At 38.8% G+C, this 20,691-nt stretch overlaps 1 protein-coding gene across 1 annotated transcript in view; it reads right to left on the bottom strand.

Moving 5' to 3' along the window:
• clasp1a (cytoplasmic linker associated protein 1a) overlaps positions 1 to 20,691 on the bottom strand; it is a 100,637-nt gene that overhangs the window by 65,845 nt on the left and 14,101 nt on the right. The window contains exons 8-20 of the mRNA XM_088414221.1: positions 19,671 to 19,738; positions 17,402 to 17,539; positions 11,726 to 11,799; positions 11,549 to 11,641; positions 11,259 to 11,404; positions 10,045 to 10,180; positions 9,879 to 9,949; positions 9,610 to 9,669; positions 8,200 to 8,277; positions 7,924 to 8,091; positions 7,510 to 7,556; positions 7,045 to 7,215; positions 6,347 to 6,370 (exon numbers count right to left, since the gene is read on the bottom strand). Of these exons, the coding sequence (XP_088270347.1) occupies positions 6,347 to 6,370; positions 7,045 to 7,215; positions 7,510 to 7,556; positions 7,924 to 8,091; positions 8,200 to 8,277; positions 9,610 to 9,669; positions 9,879 to 9,949; positions 10,045 to 10,180; positions 11,259 to 11,404; positions 11,549 to 11,641; positions 11,726 to 11,799; positions 17,402 to 17,539; positions 19,671 to 19,738 (1,274 nt within the window). The remainder of the gene's footprint in view (positions 1 to 6,346; positions 6,371 to 7,044; positions 7,216 to 7,509; positions 7,557 to 7,923; positions 8,092 to 8,199; positions 8,278 to 9,609; positions 9,670 to 9,878; positions 9,950 to 10,044; positions 10,181 to 11,258; positions 11,405 to 11,548; positions 11,642 to 11,725; positions 11,800 to 17,401; positions 17,540 to 19,670; positions 19,739 to 20,691) is intronic.

Here is a 20,691-nt window from a genome sequence, read left to right as displayed (position 1 = left end):
CTAAACAAACCAAACAATCATGATGTTGGAATGTGTTACAAAACTGGTGAAGCTGAAAACTTCTCTGTAGATTTGTCACAATAGAATAATCAAGCCAGAAAAAGTAGGTTTATGAATTTTACAACAAAGGCACAAAAATGGATAGGTTTTATATTTAATCTGTAAGGTTTTGTACAGTCGGCCCCCAGTTTACGAACACCCTCTTTTACGAACATTTCGACTTACGAGCGTGGACCGCGGAGTTTTTTGTCCCCCACTTATGAACAAACCTTCCGTCTTGCGAACACTATGACATGCCGGCCATTGTATACGTACATTTATTTTCGCTTTGCTACGTCAGCTAAATCAGAAGTTGATGCTTATCACGGCAACGTTAAACGCTATTGCTCTTACAATGTCACAGTCACTGTCTCAGTCATGGTGTCAGTCACGGAGATGCTATTGGCCGGCGTCACGTCAATCACAGAAATGCCGATATGCTATTGGCCGAACGCCTTTATCTAGCTTGATGGCACAGCTGGTCGGGATGGAAGGAAGGAGAGAAAATAGGTGAAAAACGGAAGGAAGGAATGTTGTGAAGACTTTGCAAACTTTATCTGTTAGACATGGCTTCCAAAATTGCAAGTGGCGGTAAAGGAAGAAGTAAGAGGATGATGACAATAGAAACCAAGCAGGAGATAATAAAAAAATACGAAGGAGGTGCATGCATAGTTAACCTTGCTCGTGAGTATGGAAGGAACCGCTCGGCAATCTTCTAAGGGCAAGACTTTCCTTGCCGGGGGACGGACCTCGATCGACAACAAAATTGAGAGGCTTCTTCTATTATGGATTAAAGAGAAGGAAATGGCCGGTGATATGTTTTAGTTTGAGAAAAGTTCTTGTTTAAGAAAATAAATAAATAAATTCTGCGGGTTGGTCTTTGCTCACCTCCGTCTCCACTCAGCTCAAATCACGTCGCCCCAGAGGATAATGTCATTTATCCTTTGTGTATCCATGTTATTTAAATTAACTACACGGTAGGTTATGGTACTAATTTTAAATAAGAATGTAAATACGTGATGGTTTTATCTCTGATTTAACCACGCGTAGCCAGTCAATGTGTACGTACAATTGACATCAATTAACTAATTCAACGAAATCATCTGCTCACACATGACACGGTAACGCTGATATGCTATTGCTCTTACAATTTCACAGTCACTGTTTCAGTCACGGTGTCAGTCACGGAGAAGCCGATATGCTATTGGTCGAACGCCTTCATCTAGCTTGATGGCACAGCTGGTAGAGACGGAGGGAAGGAGAGAAAATGAGTCAAAAACGGAAGGATGGAATGTTGTGAAGACTTTGCAAACTTTATCTGTTAGACATGGCTTCTAAACTTGCTAGTGGCGGTAAAGGAAGAAGTAAGAGGATGATGACAATAGAAACGAAGCAGGAGACAATAATAAAAAAAATAAAAAATACGAAGGAGGCGCACGCATGGTTAACCTTGCTCGTGAGTATGGCCGTAAGCGCTCGGCAATCTTCTAAGGGCAAGACTTTCCTTGCCGGGGGACGGACCTCGATCAACAAAATGGAGAGGCTTCTTCTATTATGGATTAAAGAGAAGGAAATCGCCGGTGATATGTTCTAGTTTGAGAAAAGTTCCCGTTTAAGAAAATAAATCAATAAATTCTGCGGGTTGGTCTCTGCTCCCCTCCGCCTCCACCCAGCTCAAGTCACGTTGCCCCAAAGGTAAATGTCATTTTTCCTTTGTATATGTTATTTAATTTAACTGTACAGTAGATTATGTTAGTCATTTTTAATATGTGTATAAAGTCGTGATGTTTTTACCTAAGGTTTTTGCACGCGATGCATGCATTCACTAATTAACATAGGTTTGGATTGCCCGTCATACGAGCAGTTCAAGTTACGAGCGTAGCTGCTGAACGGATTAAGTTCGTAACACGGGGGCCAACTGTATTTGAATTTAAATGGTCAAAATGTTGTAGCTTGACAGTATACCAGGCATGACCAAAATCCGGTCCAGCAGCCAATTGCGGCCCATGTTCAAATTTACAGCGAACCGCAGCCTCTGTTATCAAGTAAATAATATGCAGCCAACCAGCAATGTTGTTACTGTATTTTCAAAGCCATAAGGCACGTTTAAAAGTTTGAATTATCGCCTAAATCGAGTAATTTTCTTATGATGCGCTGCGTCGACTGTGTGCACTGAGTTCCAAAATCTGTAAATATTGCCAAGTGATATCAATGAGCGCTCAATAAGCTTGAAAACTGCTTAAACACCATTTAAAAAAAATGAGAACATGAAAGAGGACAGGATGCCGATATCAAAAAGGGAAGGTTGGGAGTGAAAGAGGAGAAATGAAGAGCAATAAAAAAATAACAATAAAAAAAACCTTAGCATTTCCAAGCAACCCTGTGTAAACGCGAATGATTTCATCAGTGTTGCTTTGAACAAAGGCTGCTCACTCAAGAAAGATTATCAAGTTGGTTAAGTGTTTTCATGACTATGTTTTCATGACTATGTTTTCATGACTATGCTTCCAGAAAGTAACTTCAAAGCAAAACAGTTGCAATGCCGTTTGTGTCACATGTTATTAATACCATAAGTAGCGTTAATTTTGAAGGATAGGCTGCGGCCTTCCTCACAAAGTTTGGCTTTGACAAGACCGTGGCTTGACAGGCAGAGTATTGTCCAATATGTCTCTTAGAACATTTATTAAAATAAACAGATCACGTCCCAAAGATAAATATTCAAAAAATGATCATTTAAGCCAATTTGACAACAAATATATGTTACTTTTCATCGATACTGATGTTGAGAAAATAAAAATTGAAAATTGCACTCATGACAAACTGGGTCAATTTTCCCCAAATAAGTTGCTACGAATTACAGTGGGCCTCCGGTTTACAAGATTATTCTATTCCGTAGTTGGGATCGTAACGCGAATTTGCCGTATGGCGGGCAATCCAAACCTATGTTAATTTGCTTATGCATATAAAACCCCAGGTAAAAACATCAAAATGGTCTATAAATATTAAAAAAATGGATCAAAAAAATGTAGTAAGTGCCAAGTATATATAATATACATGTATATAATTAAAAAAAACATCATGAATAAAAAATCTAGAAAGGATTTATTTACCTTTATGTGACAAGCTTGTTATGGCCATATTCCCTAGTGAGGGTAGCCTAGCCTTGGCTAGGCTATCTTAGCCTTCTTATAATTTTTTTATTATCTCCAGCTTCGTTTCCATATAAATCATCTTCTTACTTCCTTCTTTAACATCACTAGCGATCTTGGGACCCATGGCTCACCCATTCAAGTTTGAATTTAGCAGTAAAATGCACAATAAAGAGTTATTTTAAGCACTCAGACACGATCCAGTCCGTAGCATACCGCCAATTTGATAGTGACGCCGACAAGTATCTTAGGGAGTCATGATGCAGCCCAATAGCATACTGGCATGTGAGTGACGCGTTACAGCGCAGGCAGTTTGACGAGACCAAAAAATAAGAGCAATTACCTAAAGACGCCAGAAGATGGAGACAAAACAGAAATACAGCCAACCCCTAAGGTCATGACAGTTGTTTTTGTCGTAAAGAGGAAAAAATACGGTAAAGAGGGGACGGAAAAATGTCGATCATGTCGTAACCTGAAAAAAAAGGAAGGCAGAGATGTCGTACCCCGGGGTTCCACTACATTTAATTAAAAACAAAATTATGAGATAAAATGACGCTTTAGCTCTGCTAGCTTCATCGCCTCATTAGCAAGCAATGTAGACACAAAACGCATTTTGACAAATTTCAAAATTATTTCATTTTAAAGAATGTATTAAACTGGTTGAATTTATTGCTTTATTATAGAGTAACTTTCACAATAATATAAAATCAAATTAACACACACACACATTAATATATATATATATATATATATATATATATATATATATTTTATTTTTATTTTTTTAAATATCCGCAATCATTTCATGGGCCCCTGCAGTGAGGCCACGGACCCCACTTAGATTTTCCAAAATTTGTAAGATAAAATAATGGCCAGTATACATTTACAAGTATCGCCACACAGGTGATTTGAAAGCAATAAGTGCATCCTGTATTTCTTCTTTAAGGCTGCTTCTGGAATTTTGGTTCAAGTTGGGCACGGAGAGTCGGGAATTGATTATAATTTCGTTTTTCCAGGAAACCTTTAAAACGTCAGTACTAAATTCCATTCACAGTTAGCTGGGCAAAAGAAAGACAGATGAAGAAAGACCAGTGAGTAGCCCCTCTCTGCTATGCTTCATCCTAAATAGGCAAAGTTATTCCCAACTTGTCGTATCTCTTCTGCTCTCCACCAGGCACCAGCGCTGCAAATTCACCTGGTGGAGAGTGGGGCCGATGGAGAGCAGCGGCAAGCAGGGAACAGCTTTTCTGTATTTTCGTTGTGGGCAGGTGTGCAAGTCTCGTTGCAAGTCTCGTCTTCGCTGTCAGAGTAGGAGTTGTTATATTAACATTTTGTAAGTACGTGTAGAATGATTTTGGCAACTTGGGGTAAAACAAGTCCTTGACTAATGTGGGTACTTAAAAAGTATGCAAGGATTTGTTTTTATAATTTTCTATTCTTGGTTTTTGTTTATTTGATGCCCACCAATATGACAACAATAACAAGAGTAACATGACACCAACCTCATACATGAAATAAAACTAAGATACACACACCAAATACTACATAGAGATCAATGCAACAGCCTTACGAAAGCTATTATTTTGTAGTGTTTCCTCAAAACGGTATTTGCGTTTGGGTATGCTAAGGTTTATTTTGAAACGATGACTGGTTTTCACACCATATTACCACAATTGGCGACATGTTTTACTGTCATGCAAAGCTATGTAGGCACGAGATGTGATAATGTGGTCTTGCTCCATCCATGGTATTTCTACTGATAATTTTAATTAAAGGGCAGCACAGTGAGACTTTAAGCAGTCCGTCCATCACAATAGACATATAGAAAAAAAAAAACATTAAAACAGAATAAGTCATTTGTGTAGGAACTTCAGGACATTGTTGTATGGGTTACAAAAAGTCCATGCAGATATAGTCCATGCAGTTTAACGTTACTAGGGCTGTACGGTATAAACAAAATTGTATACCTCAATATACCTCAATACCACATCTTGAAAACGATATTACAAAAAGTTCAGTAAAAAAATAAATAAATAAATCGAGCTTTCTTTTAACATGAATACAATATTATTTGGAACGTGCATGTTTTTTTTGTTTTTTTTTTACGTAATCATCAGTAACAAAATCACCAATATATAAAAAAAAATAAAATTCACATTGTAGCACAACCATGATAAATAAGTCTATGATGCAAAAGAAGTGTTGTGTTTGTCGTGCACACATTACAGTAACTGCATCAATGTGTGTGCTGTTCTGTACAAATTTGTCCATATGAAAACGTTTGGGTACCCCTGATCATTTTCAAGATTTTCCTTAATGAATTATTGGTTGTTTGGATCAGTAATTTCAGTTAAATATATCACATAGCAAACGCTGTGATATTTGAGAAGCAAAATGAAGTTTATAAGATTTACAGTAAGTGTGCAATAATGTGCACCCGTCTAGAGTACTTTTGTTTCTGTAACTATTGCATTACACACACATTGGTCAGCTGTTATGAGCCAACAATGTGAACGGTGCCGTTCTGGATCAAGCTTTGGGGGTCCCTATGCAATGCTTTTTTTTCCCCTTTATCTAAGAAGAGATAGTGGCAGTCAAGGAACACACGCATTGCTACGGAAATAGGATGATATGAGAAAAAGGCAGGAATTGCTTCCATTTAATTAAATGAACATACATACATACTACAATCAGCACTATTTTATCCACAAAATAATCAAATAATCAATGCTGTAAAACACAATACTATAAGTGTACCGAATATATCTTAATCTACGGCTTGATGGCAAACAGCTGTGTTTTGCTGATATGGAGCTCTTGATCAACACCAGACACGAAAGGAGGAAGATATGAGAGTCTGTACCGTATGTTGTTGGTTGGTCTGAGCGTCACATGTGGAAAGTTCACAATGGCTGACACAGCCCTATTTTCAGGATTAAAATCTTGAACGTCAATATCTCGATGACAATACAATAATTATACAGTATATCGCCTGCCCTACACACAACCAACAATCAGTTTGAAGTAAATAAGAGAAGAGACGACGGTACGGATGCAGCCAGAAAAAATAAACAGACAGCTGACTGATAGACATACGAAATTGTCAGTACAATTTGAAAAACTCCAGACACTTATATGGATAAACAATTAAGTCTTACCATCACTTTTACCAGGGATGCCTTCTTCTTGGCATTAAGGAAAGGCAAAGCAGCAATGAGTGGGAGAAGCGGTGAAGAGGAAAATGTTAAGTATGGTTTATACAGAAACACAATTGAATGGGTATGGAACGCGTTTCATTCTGGCTAATATCTGCTATTATGGACCCTCTGGGTCAAGCAAAACGGGCAAAGGTTTTTCTAGATTTTTTTTGTGTGTGTTAAAACAAAACCACAATGAGCCTATAAAGTTAGAGAGTCTTTGGTTTTCATTACATTGAAGCCATACTTGGTCTTATCCAATAGATTTTGTTCATTGTCAACATGTGACTGAAGCAGGTCCTGTTCACAGAACAACCTGGTGGTAAATTATTACTCCTGGAAGGTCGAAACGAATGCATTTGAAAGCTCATCTGGAGTATTCACACCTTTTTAGTTATTCATAATGTTGGCTGATTGCATGACATAAGATGAATATCACACAAACTAGTGTCACATTATTAATTTATCATCAAAACTAGAGTGAACAAGGACAGAGCAGAGCTTCATTGTATGTGTAAAGTAAGCGATACCTCAAACATTATTTTCTTATCTTACATTATTTCAAATGAGGTGTTTCTCTTTTGATAAGAGTTTCCTTACAGATACAGTAAAGTATTTGTTAAACTTGGGAAAGTTATCTGAGAGAACTAATGGATTACCTAAGGAGGCATAGGATCCAGGGGGGAGGGCAGCTGCTGAGTTGAATGGCGAAGATGCGGGAACAGTGGGCACCCTTAACTTGGCGCTGGAGGCAGCATTCACATCAACATCGCTACGTGAACGCTGTAGGGAACCAGACGTAATGGGCATCCGGACGCTCATGAGTTTAGCTGAGACAACAGAGCAAATAAAAAAAAAAATCACTCAGCAAGGAATATAATTGATTTTATTAATTACAGAATACAGTATATAAATTCAAAACACCAGTTGACTTTACTGATGCACATGAAAAATACAGAATATTCTATTATTTATAGTTTTACTTTTTAAAAATGTATTTAAACTTTATTTGTACACTTTTCTCTAATCTCTTAACAATTCAATGCTGAAAAACTAAGTTTTTTTTTTCAATGTGGATGAAGTAAATATTGATTTGGACTCATATAAGAGGCAAAAGTGCTTACTCCTCGCTATGCTGCCGCCAATGACTGTCTTCACAGAGAGAGGCCGGCTAAAATGGAGAGAAACAGCAACGTTGCTCAGAATCTCAAACTGACAAATTATCATGTGTAAATAATTATGAAAACAACATAAAACACACGTGTACACACACACACACACACACACACACACACACACACACACGCACAAAAACAATTGAAAACCTTAAATCCATTTGCTAATTATTGGTGTACAACATTGGTCCCTCTTACCAATTTCAATAATAATCCAAACTTTTACAATCGTATCAAAATGTGTCATAGTCTAGAGACTATGACACATTTTAATATGATTGGAAAAGTTTGGATTATTCTTGCAATTGGCAAAAACTACAAAATATCTCAAGACAGACAAATCTACAGGAGACATTTACTTACTTAAGACTCTCCTGGGAAGATGATGAGGAACGATCCGACTGAGGTAGAGATACAATGCTGTCTGAGCTCTTTAAATGAGTCTGAAGCGCTTTCTGATATGTGGACTCCAGCGCATGGAAGAGATGCTCTGCTTCTTGGCTACAGTGACCTTGGAAACCCCAATAACACCTAATGATGCAGGCAAGCAAAAACATTTCAACGGTTAAAAATGTTCAGGTCTCTGAAAAAAAAAAAACAAAAACATTAAATTCCAGCCCAAACTCGTTTAACACAGACTTCCTTGCAATGGATCTGGCCTCTGAGTCAGCATCGTGTATGCCTCTCTTGATGGTCTCCGTCAAAATAGCCACATGTCTAGGACAATAAGGAAACATGGTGAGTAAACATTTTGCTTTCTTCTCATCAGAGACCAAATCTTTTCTCTGTATGCCTACAAAGAATTTGAGAAAGCACAGCAGTGATCCCTTGCTTTTTAAGGCCCCAGAGGCGAGAGACCGAACAATTGATATTGAGACGTCCAGAATTGATCAGTTTAATGGCCAACACCAATGGTACACCAAACATTGTCAGCTGCTAATCAGAGATGGGCAGTCTGTCAGCACGGACGGACACCCGTTTTGACGACAGGAATGCTAAAAAAACAACAGATTAAAAATGTCGGAAATGTATTTTTAATCCGTCGTTGTAATTGTTGGGATAGACATTTGGAACTGACAATTACAATTTTCAGCGTGAAAAAAATGGACCAATTATGACGGAAAGGGGGCAGGGCACTGACAACTGTTGGACCAGGAAAAAAATGTAAGTTGCCCACCTCTTCTGCTAATAAACTCAAATGCAACTATGTGAGAGGGAAGAAGAGAAATGAACATTTCAACTACATACAACAACAAAAACAACACTGTTTTTTATCCTCAATAACAAGGTTGAATATGCATGGGACCGGATCAGAATCTGACAGTATGATAAGCTAGAGCAAAATTATCACGGTATCGCAGTCTTGAAATTAGAGCTCTAAAATATATCATTTAAAAATATTTTTGCTAAGTAGACATTTCTCTACATTATAAAAACAGTTTTCTTTTTAAACAAAACATATAATAAAACAGTTGTTATGAGAACAAACATTTACCATACTAAATTAAAATAAATATGTAAATAAATTTAAAACGAATCTTCAGTGACCTAAAACAGGTTTTGCTCACTAATAAATGTATACAGGTATTCTTTCTGAATTAACACATGTAATTTAAACTGAAATATGGGCACTTAGTATAAAATAAGTATAAATGCACTATAATATTAATATAAGTATAAATGCACAACTATTTCAAAAAATTATTGGTTTGAAATTATCTACTAACGGGTGATGGTAGTTCATTTCAAATCAATCACTCAGACTTACAGCAGTATTGAAGTTGATAAACCAGGAAGTGGACAATGTCTTTGGCTGCTGCAGCCCAAGAAGGCTCATGTATGATACACAATGAGAGAAGTCTCCCGCTGCACACTGCAATTGCCCGTTAAGGCAGGCAACACGGGACGGGGAAAAAACCTTACTGGTTTTGACAGAATTGGACAGTTTTAAATAACCGTGATTTTAAAAATCGCGATACATTGACATTACTTTTATCGGCCCATGCCAATGGTGGACATATTCAAGAAGCCATACAGTTTCATGTTCACCTTTCCAATGTATTGGTCTGCCACTCCTGTAGCATCAGGTCTAAAAATTCATAACAGCGTCTAGAAAGGAACCAAAGTTTTACTTTAATAATGACATGATACAACCAACGTATTATAAAACAAAATATGTGGGGGTTATTAATGTCATTTCAAACATTGCTCATGTCACAATATCTAACAACAAAGCATGCTATTGGGATTTTAAAACAAAGTTAATAATTTTAATTTAAGGAGGCTTATTATCGTGAATGCCAAAAAGGTCAACTTACCGCCTGACTGCGACTGATTTAGAGGTGCAGTTGCTAGTAATGATGGGAATGAGACGAGGGTAGTGTGTGTGCTGTGAAAATAGAAGTATATCATACATCATACCAAATTTAATGCATTTACTTTATAAATACTATAATAAACATTTTCTGTGTCTCAACAGCTCACTCTGAGGATGAGGCGAATGGCAGCCATTCCAGACGTGGCCATGACTTTGGCACTGTTGGGCACAAGGTTCAGCAGTGTAGGCATGGCACTCTCTGCTCCATGATCAAACTTGTTACCCAGCAGAGATGATAAATGTCTGAATGACAGCAGGTGAGGGCAAATCTATCATTAGACCCTTCTTTGTAGAATCCATTTGGCAATACAGAAGTTTTTCTGTAGTAGTTGTGTCATGCCATTTGTCTTAAATATACTGTTCCATCCATCCATCCATCCATTTTCTATAGCCGCTTATGCTCACTAGGGTTGCTGGTGCTTATCCCAGCTCTGTTCAGGGAGTAGGCAGGGACACCCTGAACTGGTTGCCAGCCAGTTGCAGGGCACACAGGGACAAACAACCATTCACAAACGCAATCACACCTAACGACAATTTAGAGTGTCCAATACACCAACCCGTGCATGTTTTCGGAGTGTGGGAAGAAACTGAAGTGCCTGCAGAGAACCCAAGCCGGCTCAGGGAGAACATGAAAACTCCACAAAGGAAGGCGCATTGTGGGGCAGATATGCTAAGTACTCTTCCACTGAGCCACCTGGTATAAATATAATTTTGGCAAAATTGGCAAGAATATCTAACTCTTGAAATACTTATTTCTGAAATTATAATTATTTCAGGCAATAACTTGAAACGATCTTTGCACTGTAGATATTAGCTGATGACCAGAGAATAATAGTTGGTTCTTTACTAACCCTGGCTCTAGGACAACAAAAAAAAAAAAAAAAAAAAAAAAAGCTTACTAGAACCATATCAATTTGAATTGATCAGTTTTATGTATTGTAAACTGCTATACAGTGTGATCTGCATGGTATCAACAGGTGTGTTTTTTGCTGGTACATTCAAATTCCACAAACATTATATTAATCGGAATATTATTGTGAAGACAAGATTTAACTTGATTTCTCATTTAAATACAACCTCATGCCTAAAACTGTGAATTAATTATGAGACAGGGGCAAAGGGATTTTGACTAGCTTTTGTTGAAATTAATTATTTTCATTTTGGTTATTATTATAAAAGTACATGTAATTGCATTAACATATTTATGTGGGACCTGCTTTACATAATCATCGTCATAAACAATGCTAAGCACTGAACAGATTAACAAGGTAAATGAACGCCTTGGGGCTCATCAGATAGGAGTGCACTTTTCTCAACCTACCCTAAAGTGATGCAGGCCTCACGGACCACCTGGGATCGTAGATCTTTAGCAGATAGTTTGAGTGGCGCCTCCAACAGACGCAGTTGCTGAGGGAAACCTTCATAGTCTGCTGCCCCAGCCAGCATAAGTGAGCGAACCTTTTTAAGCTAAAGGGACCGTGATAAACAGATGTGTCAATATTTACATATTTTTCCTCTCAACACCTCATACATGTCCGTGTGTATGTGGTGTCATTTGCTACTCACATTTTGATCGGTTGGAATTTTTTTTGTGGAATGTGTTTTACTTACTGCTAACACTCTGTGTTCCCAGTCATGCTTGTCATCTGACAGGACTTCTCTGATCTTCATCAGCTGGTCTTCCAGCTCTCTGTTTGAGTAAATCTGGTGATCAGAGGTACAGGTTTTGTACATATTGTTCGAACAAGTCATTTTGTAGTCTTACAATGCTGTCATATTTTCAAATACCTGGACAGAGGGCACATCTTCAAAAGATTTTATGAAATCCTCTTCATCAAGAGCACCTGCAGCTGCTTCTTTACCTTGATGAAACAAGCACACATATAGCATTTTACGGGCATAGACCAGTGCTTCAAAAAATTTTTACGCCACTGTGAAGGAGCTCATATATTAGGTTGTTATCATTATGTGCTTATTTCTTGTCTAGAATAGAGTGCATTGCTATCCATTTATGCAGTCATAGTTCATCTCGCCCCTGTTCTTAGATAAAGCTGTTGACACAGGAAAGTATGAGCTGGGACCTTGGCCCAGCTGTTGGTGGCGCCCAACTGGCTCTTTTTGTTATCTCTTGTAATGTTCTTTGCTGAATGAATAAAAACCAGGCAGGGACGCTTGAGGGTTAGGATATATATATATATATATATATATATATATATATATATATATATATATATATATATATATACACACACATACACACACGTGGACAAAATTGTTGGTACCCCTCAGTTAAAGAAGGAAAAACCCACAATTCTCACTGAAATCACTTGAAACTTACAAAAGTAACAATAAAAATTTATTGAAAATTAAATAATCAAAATCAGCCATCACTTTTGAATTGCTGATTAACATAATTATTTAAAAAAACAAACTAATGAAACAGGCCTGGACAAAAATGATGGTACCCATAACTTAATATTTTGTTGCACAACCTTTTGAGGCAAATCACTGCAATTAAGCGATTTCTGTATTTGTCAATGAGCGTTCTGCAGCTGTCAACAGGTATTTTGGCCCACTCCTCATGAGCAAACTGCTCCAGTTGTCTCAGGTTTGATGGGTGTCTTCTCCAAATGGCATGTTTCAGCTCCTTCCACAGATATTCAATGGGATTCAGATCTGGGCTCATGGAAGGCCACTTTAGAATAGTCCAACACTTTTCTCTCAGCCATTCTTGGGTGTTTTTGGCTGTGTGTTTTGGATCGTTGTCCTGTTGGAAGACCCATGAACTGGACTAAGACCAAGCTTTCTGACACTAGGCAGCACATTTCTCTCCAGAATGCCTTGATAGTCTACAGATTTCATTTTACCTTGCACACATTCAAGACACCTTGTGCCAGATGCAGCAAAGCAGCCCCAAAACATTACTGAGCCTCCTCCATGTTTCACCGTAGGGACAGTGTTCTTTTTTTCGTATGCTTGGTTTTTGAGTCTGATGCAGCAAAGCAGCCCCAAAACATTACTGAGCCTCCTCCATGTTTCACCGTAGGGACAGTGTTCTTTTTTTCGTATGCTTGGTTTTTGAGTCTATCAACATAGAGTTGATGTGCCTTACCAAAAAGCTCCAGTTTGGTCTCATCTGTCCAAAGGACATTCTCCCAGAAGCTTTGTGGCTTGTCAACATGCATTTTTGCAAATTCCAGTCTCGCTTTTTTATGATTTTTTTTCAGCAGTGGTGTCGTCTCCCACGAAGTCCACTTTGGCTCAAACAACGACAAATGGTGCGATCTGACACTGATGTACCTTGGCCTTGGAGTTCACCTTTAATTTTTTTGGAGGTTGTTCTGGGCTCTTTGGATACAATTCGGACGATCCGTCTTTTCAATTTGTCATCAATTTTCCACTTGCGGCAACGTCCAGAGAGGTTGGCTACTGTCCCGTGGGTCTTGAACTTCTGAATAATATGAGCCACTGTTGTCACAGGAACTTCAAGCTGTTTAGGGATGGTCTTATAGCTTTTACCTTTAAGATGTTTGTCTATAATTTTTTTTCAGATGTCCTGGGACAATTCTCTCCTTTGCTTTCTGTTGTCCATGTTCTGTGTGGTACACACCTTTTCACCAAACAGCAGAGTGACTACTTGTCTCCCTTTAAATAGGCAGACTGACTGATTATGAGTTTGGAAACACCTGTGATGTCAACTAAAGGACACACCTGAGTTAATCATGTCAGTCTGGTCAAATAGTTTTCAATCTTTTATAGAGGTACCATCATTTTTGTCCAGGCCTGTTTCATTAGTTTGTTTTTTTAAATAATTATGTTAATCAGCAATTCAAAAGTGATGGCTGATTTTGTTTATTTAATTTTCAATAAATTTTTATTTATTGTTACTTTTGTAAGTTTCAAGTGATTTCAGTGAGAATTGTGGGAGAGGAAAAATATGTAAATATTGACATCTGTTTATCACGGTCCCTTTAGCTTATATACACATATATATATACACATATATATATACACATATATATATACACATATATATGCAATATATATATATATATATATATATATATATATATATATATATATATATGCATATATATATATATATATATATATATATATATACACATACATATATACACATATATATATATATATATACACATTATATATATATATATATATATATATATATATATATATATATATATATAAATATATATATATATATATATATATATATATATATATATATACAGTCAGCCCCCGGCTTACGAGCACCCTGATTTGCGAACAATTCGCCTTACGAGCGTGGATCAGGGAGATTTTTGTCCTCCGCTTACGAGCAAACCTCTCGCCTTACGAGCATTCCGACAAACCAGCCATTGAGTATGTAGAAATGTTCTCGCCTAACTGCGTCAACATATTCAGCAGTTGCGTCATCTACAATCATTAACAGATACTTATGGCGGTAACGTGAACGCTATTGGTCTTACAACCTCACACTGACTGTCTCACTCACGGTGTCTAAATATATTACCATTTAAGTGTAGTGTTTGTACAGCTAAAGGGAAAAACAGCTGACATGAAATTAAATGTGCCGATTGCAGGACAAAGAATTGTCATTGGTTTAAATGTGTGTTTTTTTTTTAATTAATTGTCAATACATTCCAACCGTTTAAAAAAAAGTGCGAATAATTATCAGTCAGTCAAGGAGACGCCAATATGCTATTGGTCGATTAAGGTCACCCGGTCTCACTCACGGAGATGCTATTGGCCGGCGTCACACGTCAATCACAGAAGTGCCGATATGCTATTGGCCGAACGCCTTTATCTAGCTTGATGGCACAGCTGGTTGGGATGGAAGGAAGTAGAGAAAACCCTGACTGAAAAAGTTACTGTGACACTGTAAGACCAATAGCATATCTCATTTACCGTATTGACTTGAGCATTCATCTCTGCTCATCTCTGCTTATCTCAGCACGAGTCACGTCTTTCCAAAGGTAAAAGTCATATTTCCTTTGTATTTGTTATTTAATGCAACTGTACAGTAGATTATGTCACTTAATATTAATATATGTATACAGCGTGATGATTTTACCTAAGGCTTCTGCGCGCGTTGCACGCATTCACGAATTAACATGGGTTTGGATTGCCCGCTATACGAGCAATTCGAGATACGAGCGTAGCCGCTGAACGGATTAAGTTCGTAACCCGGGGGCCCACTGTATATATATATATATATATATATATACTCCATGACTGAGACAGTGACTGTGACATTGTTAGAGCAATAGCGTTCAGCGTTACCGTGACAAGCGTGAACATTTGATTTTGTTGATGCTGCAACGTGAAAATAATTGTATGAACGCATTGACCGGCATGTCGGATTGTTCGTAAGACGAAAGGTTTTAACGAAATAACGAAAGGTTATTTTCATGTTGCAGCATCAACAAAATCAAATGTTCACGCTTGACACGGTAACGCTAAATGCTATTGCTCTTACAATGTCACAGTCACTATCTCAGTCACGGTTTCAGTCATGGTCTCACTCACGGAGATGCTATTGGCCGGCGCCACGTCAATCACAAAAATGCCGATATGCTATTGGCCAAACGCCTTTATCTAGCTTGACGGCACAGGTGGTCGGGATGGAAGGAAGGAGAGAAAATGAATCAAAAATGGAAGGAAGGAATGTTGTGAAGACTTTGCAAACTTTATCTGTTAGACATGGGTTCTATAATTGTAAGTGGCAGTAAAGGAAGAAGTAAGAGGATGATGACAATAGAAACCAAGCAGGAGATAAAAAAAAAAGAATACGAAGGAGGCGCACGCACGGTTAACCTTGCTCGTGAGTATGGACGGAACTGCTCGACAATCTTCTAAGGGCAAGACTTTCCTTGCCGGGGGACGAACCTCGCTCGACAACAAAATGGAGAGGCTTCTTCTATTATGGATTAAAGAGAAGGAAATCGCCGGTGATATGTTTTAGTTTGAGAAAAGTTCTTGTTTAAGAAAATAAATCAATAAATTCTGCGGGTTGATCTCTGCTCACCTCCGTCTCCACTCGGCTCAAGTCACGTCGCCCCAGAGGAAAATGTCATTTATCCTTTGTGTATCCATGTTAATTTAATTAACTGCAAAGTAGATTATGGCAATAATTTTATATATGTGTGTATATTCGTGATGGTTATAACTATGATTTCACCACGCTTTGCAAATCAATGTGTACGTACAATTGACTTCCCTTTGCTACATCAACGAAATCATCTGCTCTCTCACAACACGGTACGGCTGATATTCTATTGCTCTTACAATGTCACAGTCACTGTTTCAGTCACGGTGTCAGTCACGGAGATACCGATATGCTATTGGTCGAACGCTTTCATCTAGCTTGATGGCACAGCTGGTCAGGACGGAAGGAAGGAGAGAAAACCAGTCAAAAACGGAAGGAAGGAATGTTGTGAAGACTTTGCAAACTTTATCTGTTAGACATGGCTTCTAAAATTGCTAGTGGCGGTAAAGGAAGAAGTAAGAGGATGATGACAATAGAAACCAAGCAGGAGATAATAAAAAAAGAATACGAAGGAGGCGCACGCACGGTTAACCTTGCTTGTGAGTATGGCCGTAACCGCTCGGCAATCTTCTAAGGGCAAGACTTTCCTTGCCGGGGGACAGAACTCGATCGACAACAAAATGGGAGAGGCTTCTTCTATTATGGATTAAAGAGAAGGAAATCGCCGGTGATATGTTCTAGTTTGAGAAAAGTTCTTGTTTAAGAAAATAAATAAGGCATTGCCTGTCAATGTGTACGTACGTAATCAATATATATATATATATATATATATATATATTAGTAACAAAAATTAGTAACATTAGTAACATAATCTACTGTACAGTTAAAGTAAATAACATAAATATACAAAGGAAAAATGAAATTTACCTTTGGGGCGACTTGACTTGAGCTGGTGGTGGGTGGAGGCGGAGGGGAGCAGAGACGAACCCGCAGAATTTTTTTGTTGTTGTTTTTAAACGAGAACTTTTCTTAAACGAGAACATATCACCGGCGATTTCCTTCTCTTTAATCCATAATAGAAGAAGCCTCTCCATTTTGTTGTTGACCGCGGTCCCTCCTCTGGCAAGGAAAGTCTTGCTTGCTTTCATAGCTTCCTTGTTATGGAGAATTGTACCGATTGTCAAGCGGTTACGGCCATACTCACGAGCAAGGTTAACTATGCGTGTGCCTCCTTCGTATTTTATATATATATATATATATATATATATATATATATATATATATATATATATATATTATATATATATATACACACACAGTATACCTACAAACACACACCCACACACACAGACAGCGTGGACCCCCGGTCCCTGCTTTACATTTTTTAATATCCTTTATATCCGTTATATCCTGACATGCCTCAGCATTTACGCATATGCAGACACACACACCTATGGCCTTAGTTGAGTTTGCTGAGCTGGGTCTTCTACCAGTCGTTACAGTCCTCCTGCCAGTACTAGGTGCTTTTGTTGTTGAGGAAGAGGAGGACCGGCCTCCATCAACAGAATCCTCGTCTTCAAAGTTCTTGTCTGTAAAACACAAATTATCTTCTCAGAGGGCAGGATCTTTAAAATGACAAAAATGTGTGTTTATCGTCTCAGTTGCAGCAAGTTATTAAGGAGATACACAAAATAATTTTATCACTCCATATTTTACCAAAGGATAGACAGTGCTCTTCCTGCATGAAATCAGCTTTCATAGCTCTCAATTGTACAGTAGTGCAATATGTATACAAGAGGTGCTGTCCATGTCCATGTCCATGCGATGTTGTAGAGGCGTGTCAGCCAGGTCAGCCCTGGAACATCTAGAGCCTTTAGAAACACCGGGTGGATCTCATCCACCCCCGGGGCCCTGCCACCATGGGAGTTTTTTGAACACCTCGGTGACTTTAGCCCCAGAGATGGGAGAGTCCACGTTGGAGTTTCAAGTCTCTGCTTCATCAGAGGAAGACGCATCGATGGAATTGTGGAGGTCTCCGAAGTATTCTTCCCACCTGTTCACAACATCCTTAGCTGAGGTCAGAAGCGCCCCATCCCCATTGTGCACAGTGTTAATGGTGCACTGCTTCCCCCTCGTGAGATGCCGGATGGTGGACGACCAGAATTTTTCAGCTTCTTCAGCTTGTCAGATATCGGATTCAGGAGGAGCAGGGTATTTTTCCTCCCAGCTGTGAAATGGTGGACCAACTCTACACCCTCGGCGGGATCCTCAAGGGTGCATGGGAGTTCGCCCATCCAGTCTACATGTATTTTGTTGACTTGGCGAAGGTGTACGACAGTGTCCCTCTGGGAGTTCTTTGGGGGGCGCTCCGGGAGTACAGGGTACCAAACCCCTTGTTAAGGGCTGTTCAGTAAGTCGAGTCCGTTTCTAGTGGGGTTGGACTCCGCCAAGGCTGCCCTTTGTCACTTATTCTGTTATCACATGTATAGACAGAATCTCTAGGTGCAGCTGAAGCGTTGAGGGGGTCCAGTTTGGGATCCTCCTCAATGTTACATCTCTGCTATTTGCGGATGATGTGTTGCTGCTGGCTTCTTCAGGCCGTGACCCCCAACTCTCACTGGAGTGTTCGATTGTGAAGCGACTGGGATGAAGATCCGCACCTCCAAATCTGAGACCGTGGTCCTCAGACGGAAAAGGGGGGAATACCTTCTCCAGGTTGGGGATGAGGTCCTGCCCCAAGTGGAGGAATTCAAGTATCTTGGGGTCTTGTTCATGACTGAGGGTAGAATGGAACGGGAGATCGACAGGCAGATCGGTGCAGCTTCTGCTGTAATGCGGACTCTTTAACAGTCAGTTGTGTTAAAAAAAATTTTTTTAAAAAGCTGAGCAAAAAGCAAAGCTCTCTATTTAGTGGTCGATTTACGTTTCTGCCCTCAACTATGGTCAAGAGCTGTGGGTCATGACCGAAAAAACAAGATACCGGATACAAGCAGCCAAAATGAGTTTCCTCCGCAGGGTGTCCAGGCTCTCCCTTAGACATAAAGTTAGACGCTCAGGCATCCGGGAGGGACTCAGTGTCAAGTAGCTACTCCTACGCGTTGAGAGGAGCCAGTTCAAGTGGTTCTGGCACTTGGTTAGGATGAGGCCCAGACGCCTGCTGTTAACAGCTAGTTCCTGTTGCAGCTAACAGCCAACTGACATGAGCTCTCAAGCTCATCCCATTACAGTAATTATTGTAAGTAAGAATACAAAAGAATACAACTGATATTAATATGTGCTTGTGTGCGTCAAATTTCGGCTTATGTGGTTGAGAGATCAATCTTTCTTGATTGGTGTTGAAAAATAAATCTAATCTTTACTGTTTATATGACACACACATACTTTTGGCTTACACAGTATTTTGGGGAAAAAAGTGCAACTTATACTTTGGGAATTACGGTTATTTATATTTAATGAAATGTCATCATGAAACGTTTAAAATGCACTTATCAGTAAAGGATTAAAATAAGTTACCATATTTATGTTAAGCCTAACTCAGAGTCTGCTGAGACAAACTACCACAACTCCATTAATTAGAAATCACAAATACTTCTTCAAGGTAACTGTGAAAGCACTAGTAATAACACAGGAGCAATAAAACAAAAAGACAAAAAAAAAGACAAAAAAAAAACAAAAACTAGTTGAGCAGGCTGAAAACTGTTGCCAAGGGGTAAAACTAACCTGAGCTTGAGGAGATCATGTTCCCAGATCTTTGAACTTCATCAAATTTGCTGAAGATTACATTCAACCTATGAAGTAAGGATGGGACAAGATTAGCAAAGAAAAAAATATATAACTGCAAATCATCCAAACAATATCAACAAATGATGAACAGAGATATTCATCAGACAATACAGGTAATTTAAAAGTAATCATACAGAAATGAGTGATTGCCCTGGAATACTACCACTTGAAGGGCACCAGGGCTATGTCTAGATTGCATCTCAACAAGAAAGAAAGGACTTCCGTGCTGTCAAAACTTACCGGTGAGACAGCTGATCATGCTAAGATAACCAAGGTAGCAAGTTAAAGGGGGGCTCTGGCGATTGGCAAATGATTGGAATATTCACACAAGTCTGGCTGGAAATGCATTGAAGTGGAAAATATTCCATTTTGAACAGCAAACTGCTTGTCTCTACAATGCAAAGCTGCATTTTCTTCGTCTGACAAATCGGTCTTGCCATTCTCATTTCCGGAGTCCGAATCGGAGGCCTTTACTTCCATGTTGGCCTATTTCCTCTTGACCTTCATCAGAATACTCAATTTTAGCAATGATAACAACGATCTGGCATACGACTCGTTGGGGCAAACAATGGCCGTGTCAACGACTTGACGTCATGTCTGTTCCCAAAATGTCCATCCTTTTATACTAACTAAGGCAGGGGTGTAGGCCACATTGTAGTTACAGTTCCTGTCAGTGGGCCAAAATAAATTTTAAGTATGTTTGTCACACAATTACCAAGTTTTCAAAAATCAGAGGCCAGTAAAAACTGTTCAAAAGACATATTGGGAACGAAACAACTGTTGGTTTTTTTGAAGAGAGCTTGCAAGTTCAGTATTTTAGCCCAAAATCTGAAGTCAAACCAGCAATTCGATGGCCACATAAAATGATGTGATGATCCGGATCTGGCCCTCGGGCCTTGATTTTGACACCTGTGGACTAAGGTGATTTGGCAAATGTAGGCCAATATACAAAAAACTG

Source organism: Hippichthys cyanospilos, chromosome 5 (assembly GCF_059441005.1).
Source record: "Hippichthys cyanospilos isolate Australia breed blue-spotted pipefish chromosome 5, RoL_Hcya_1.0, whole genome shotgun sequence".
NCBI lineage: Eukaryota > Metazoa > Chordata > Actinopteri > Syngnathiformes > Syngnathidae > Hippichthys > Hippichthys cyanospilos.
Note: the sequence above shows the minus strand (reverse complement) of the source record. Positions and strands in the feature narration are given on the sequence as shown.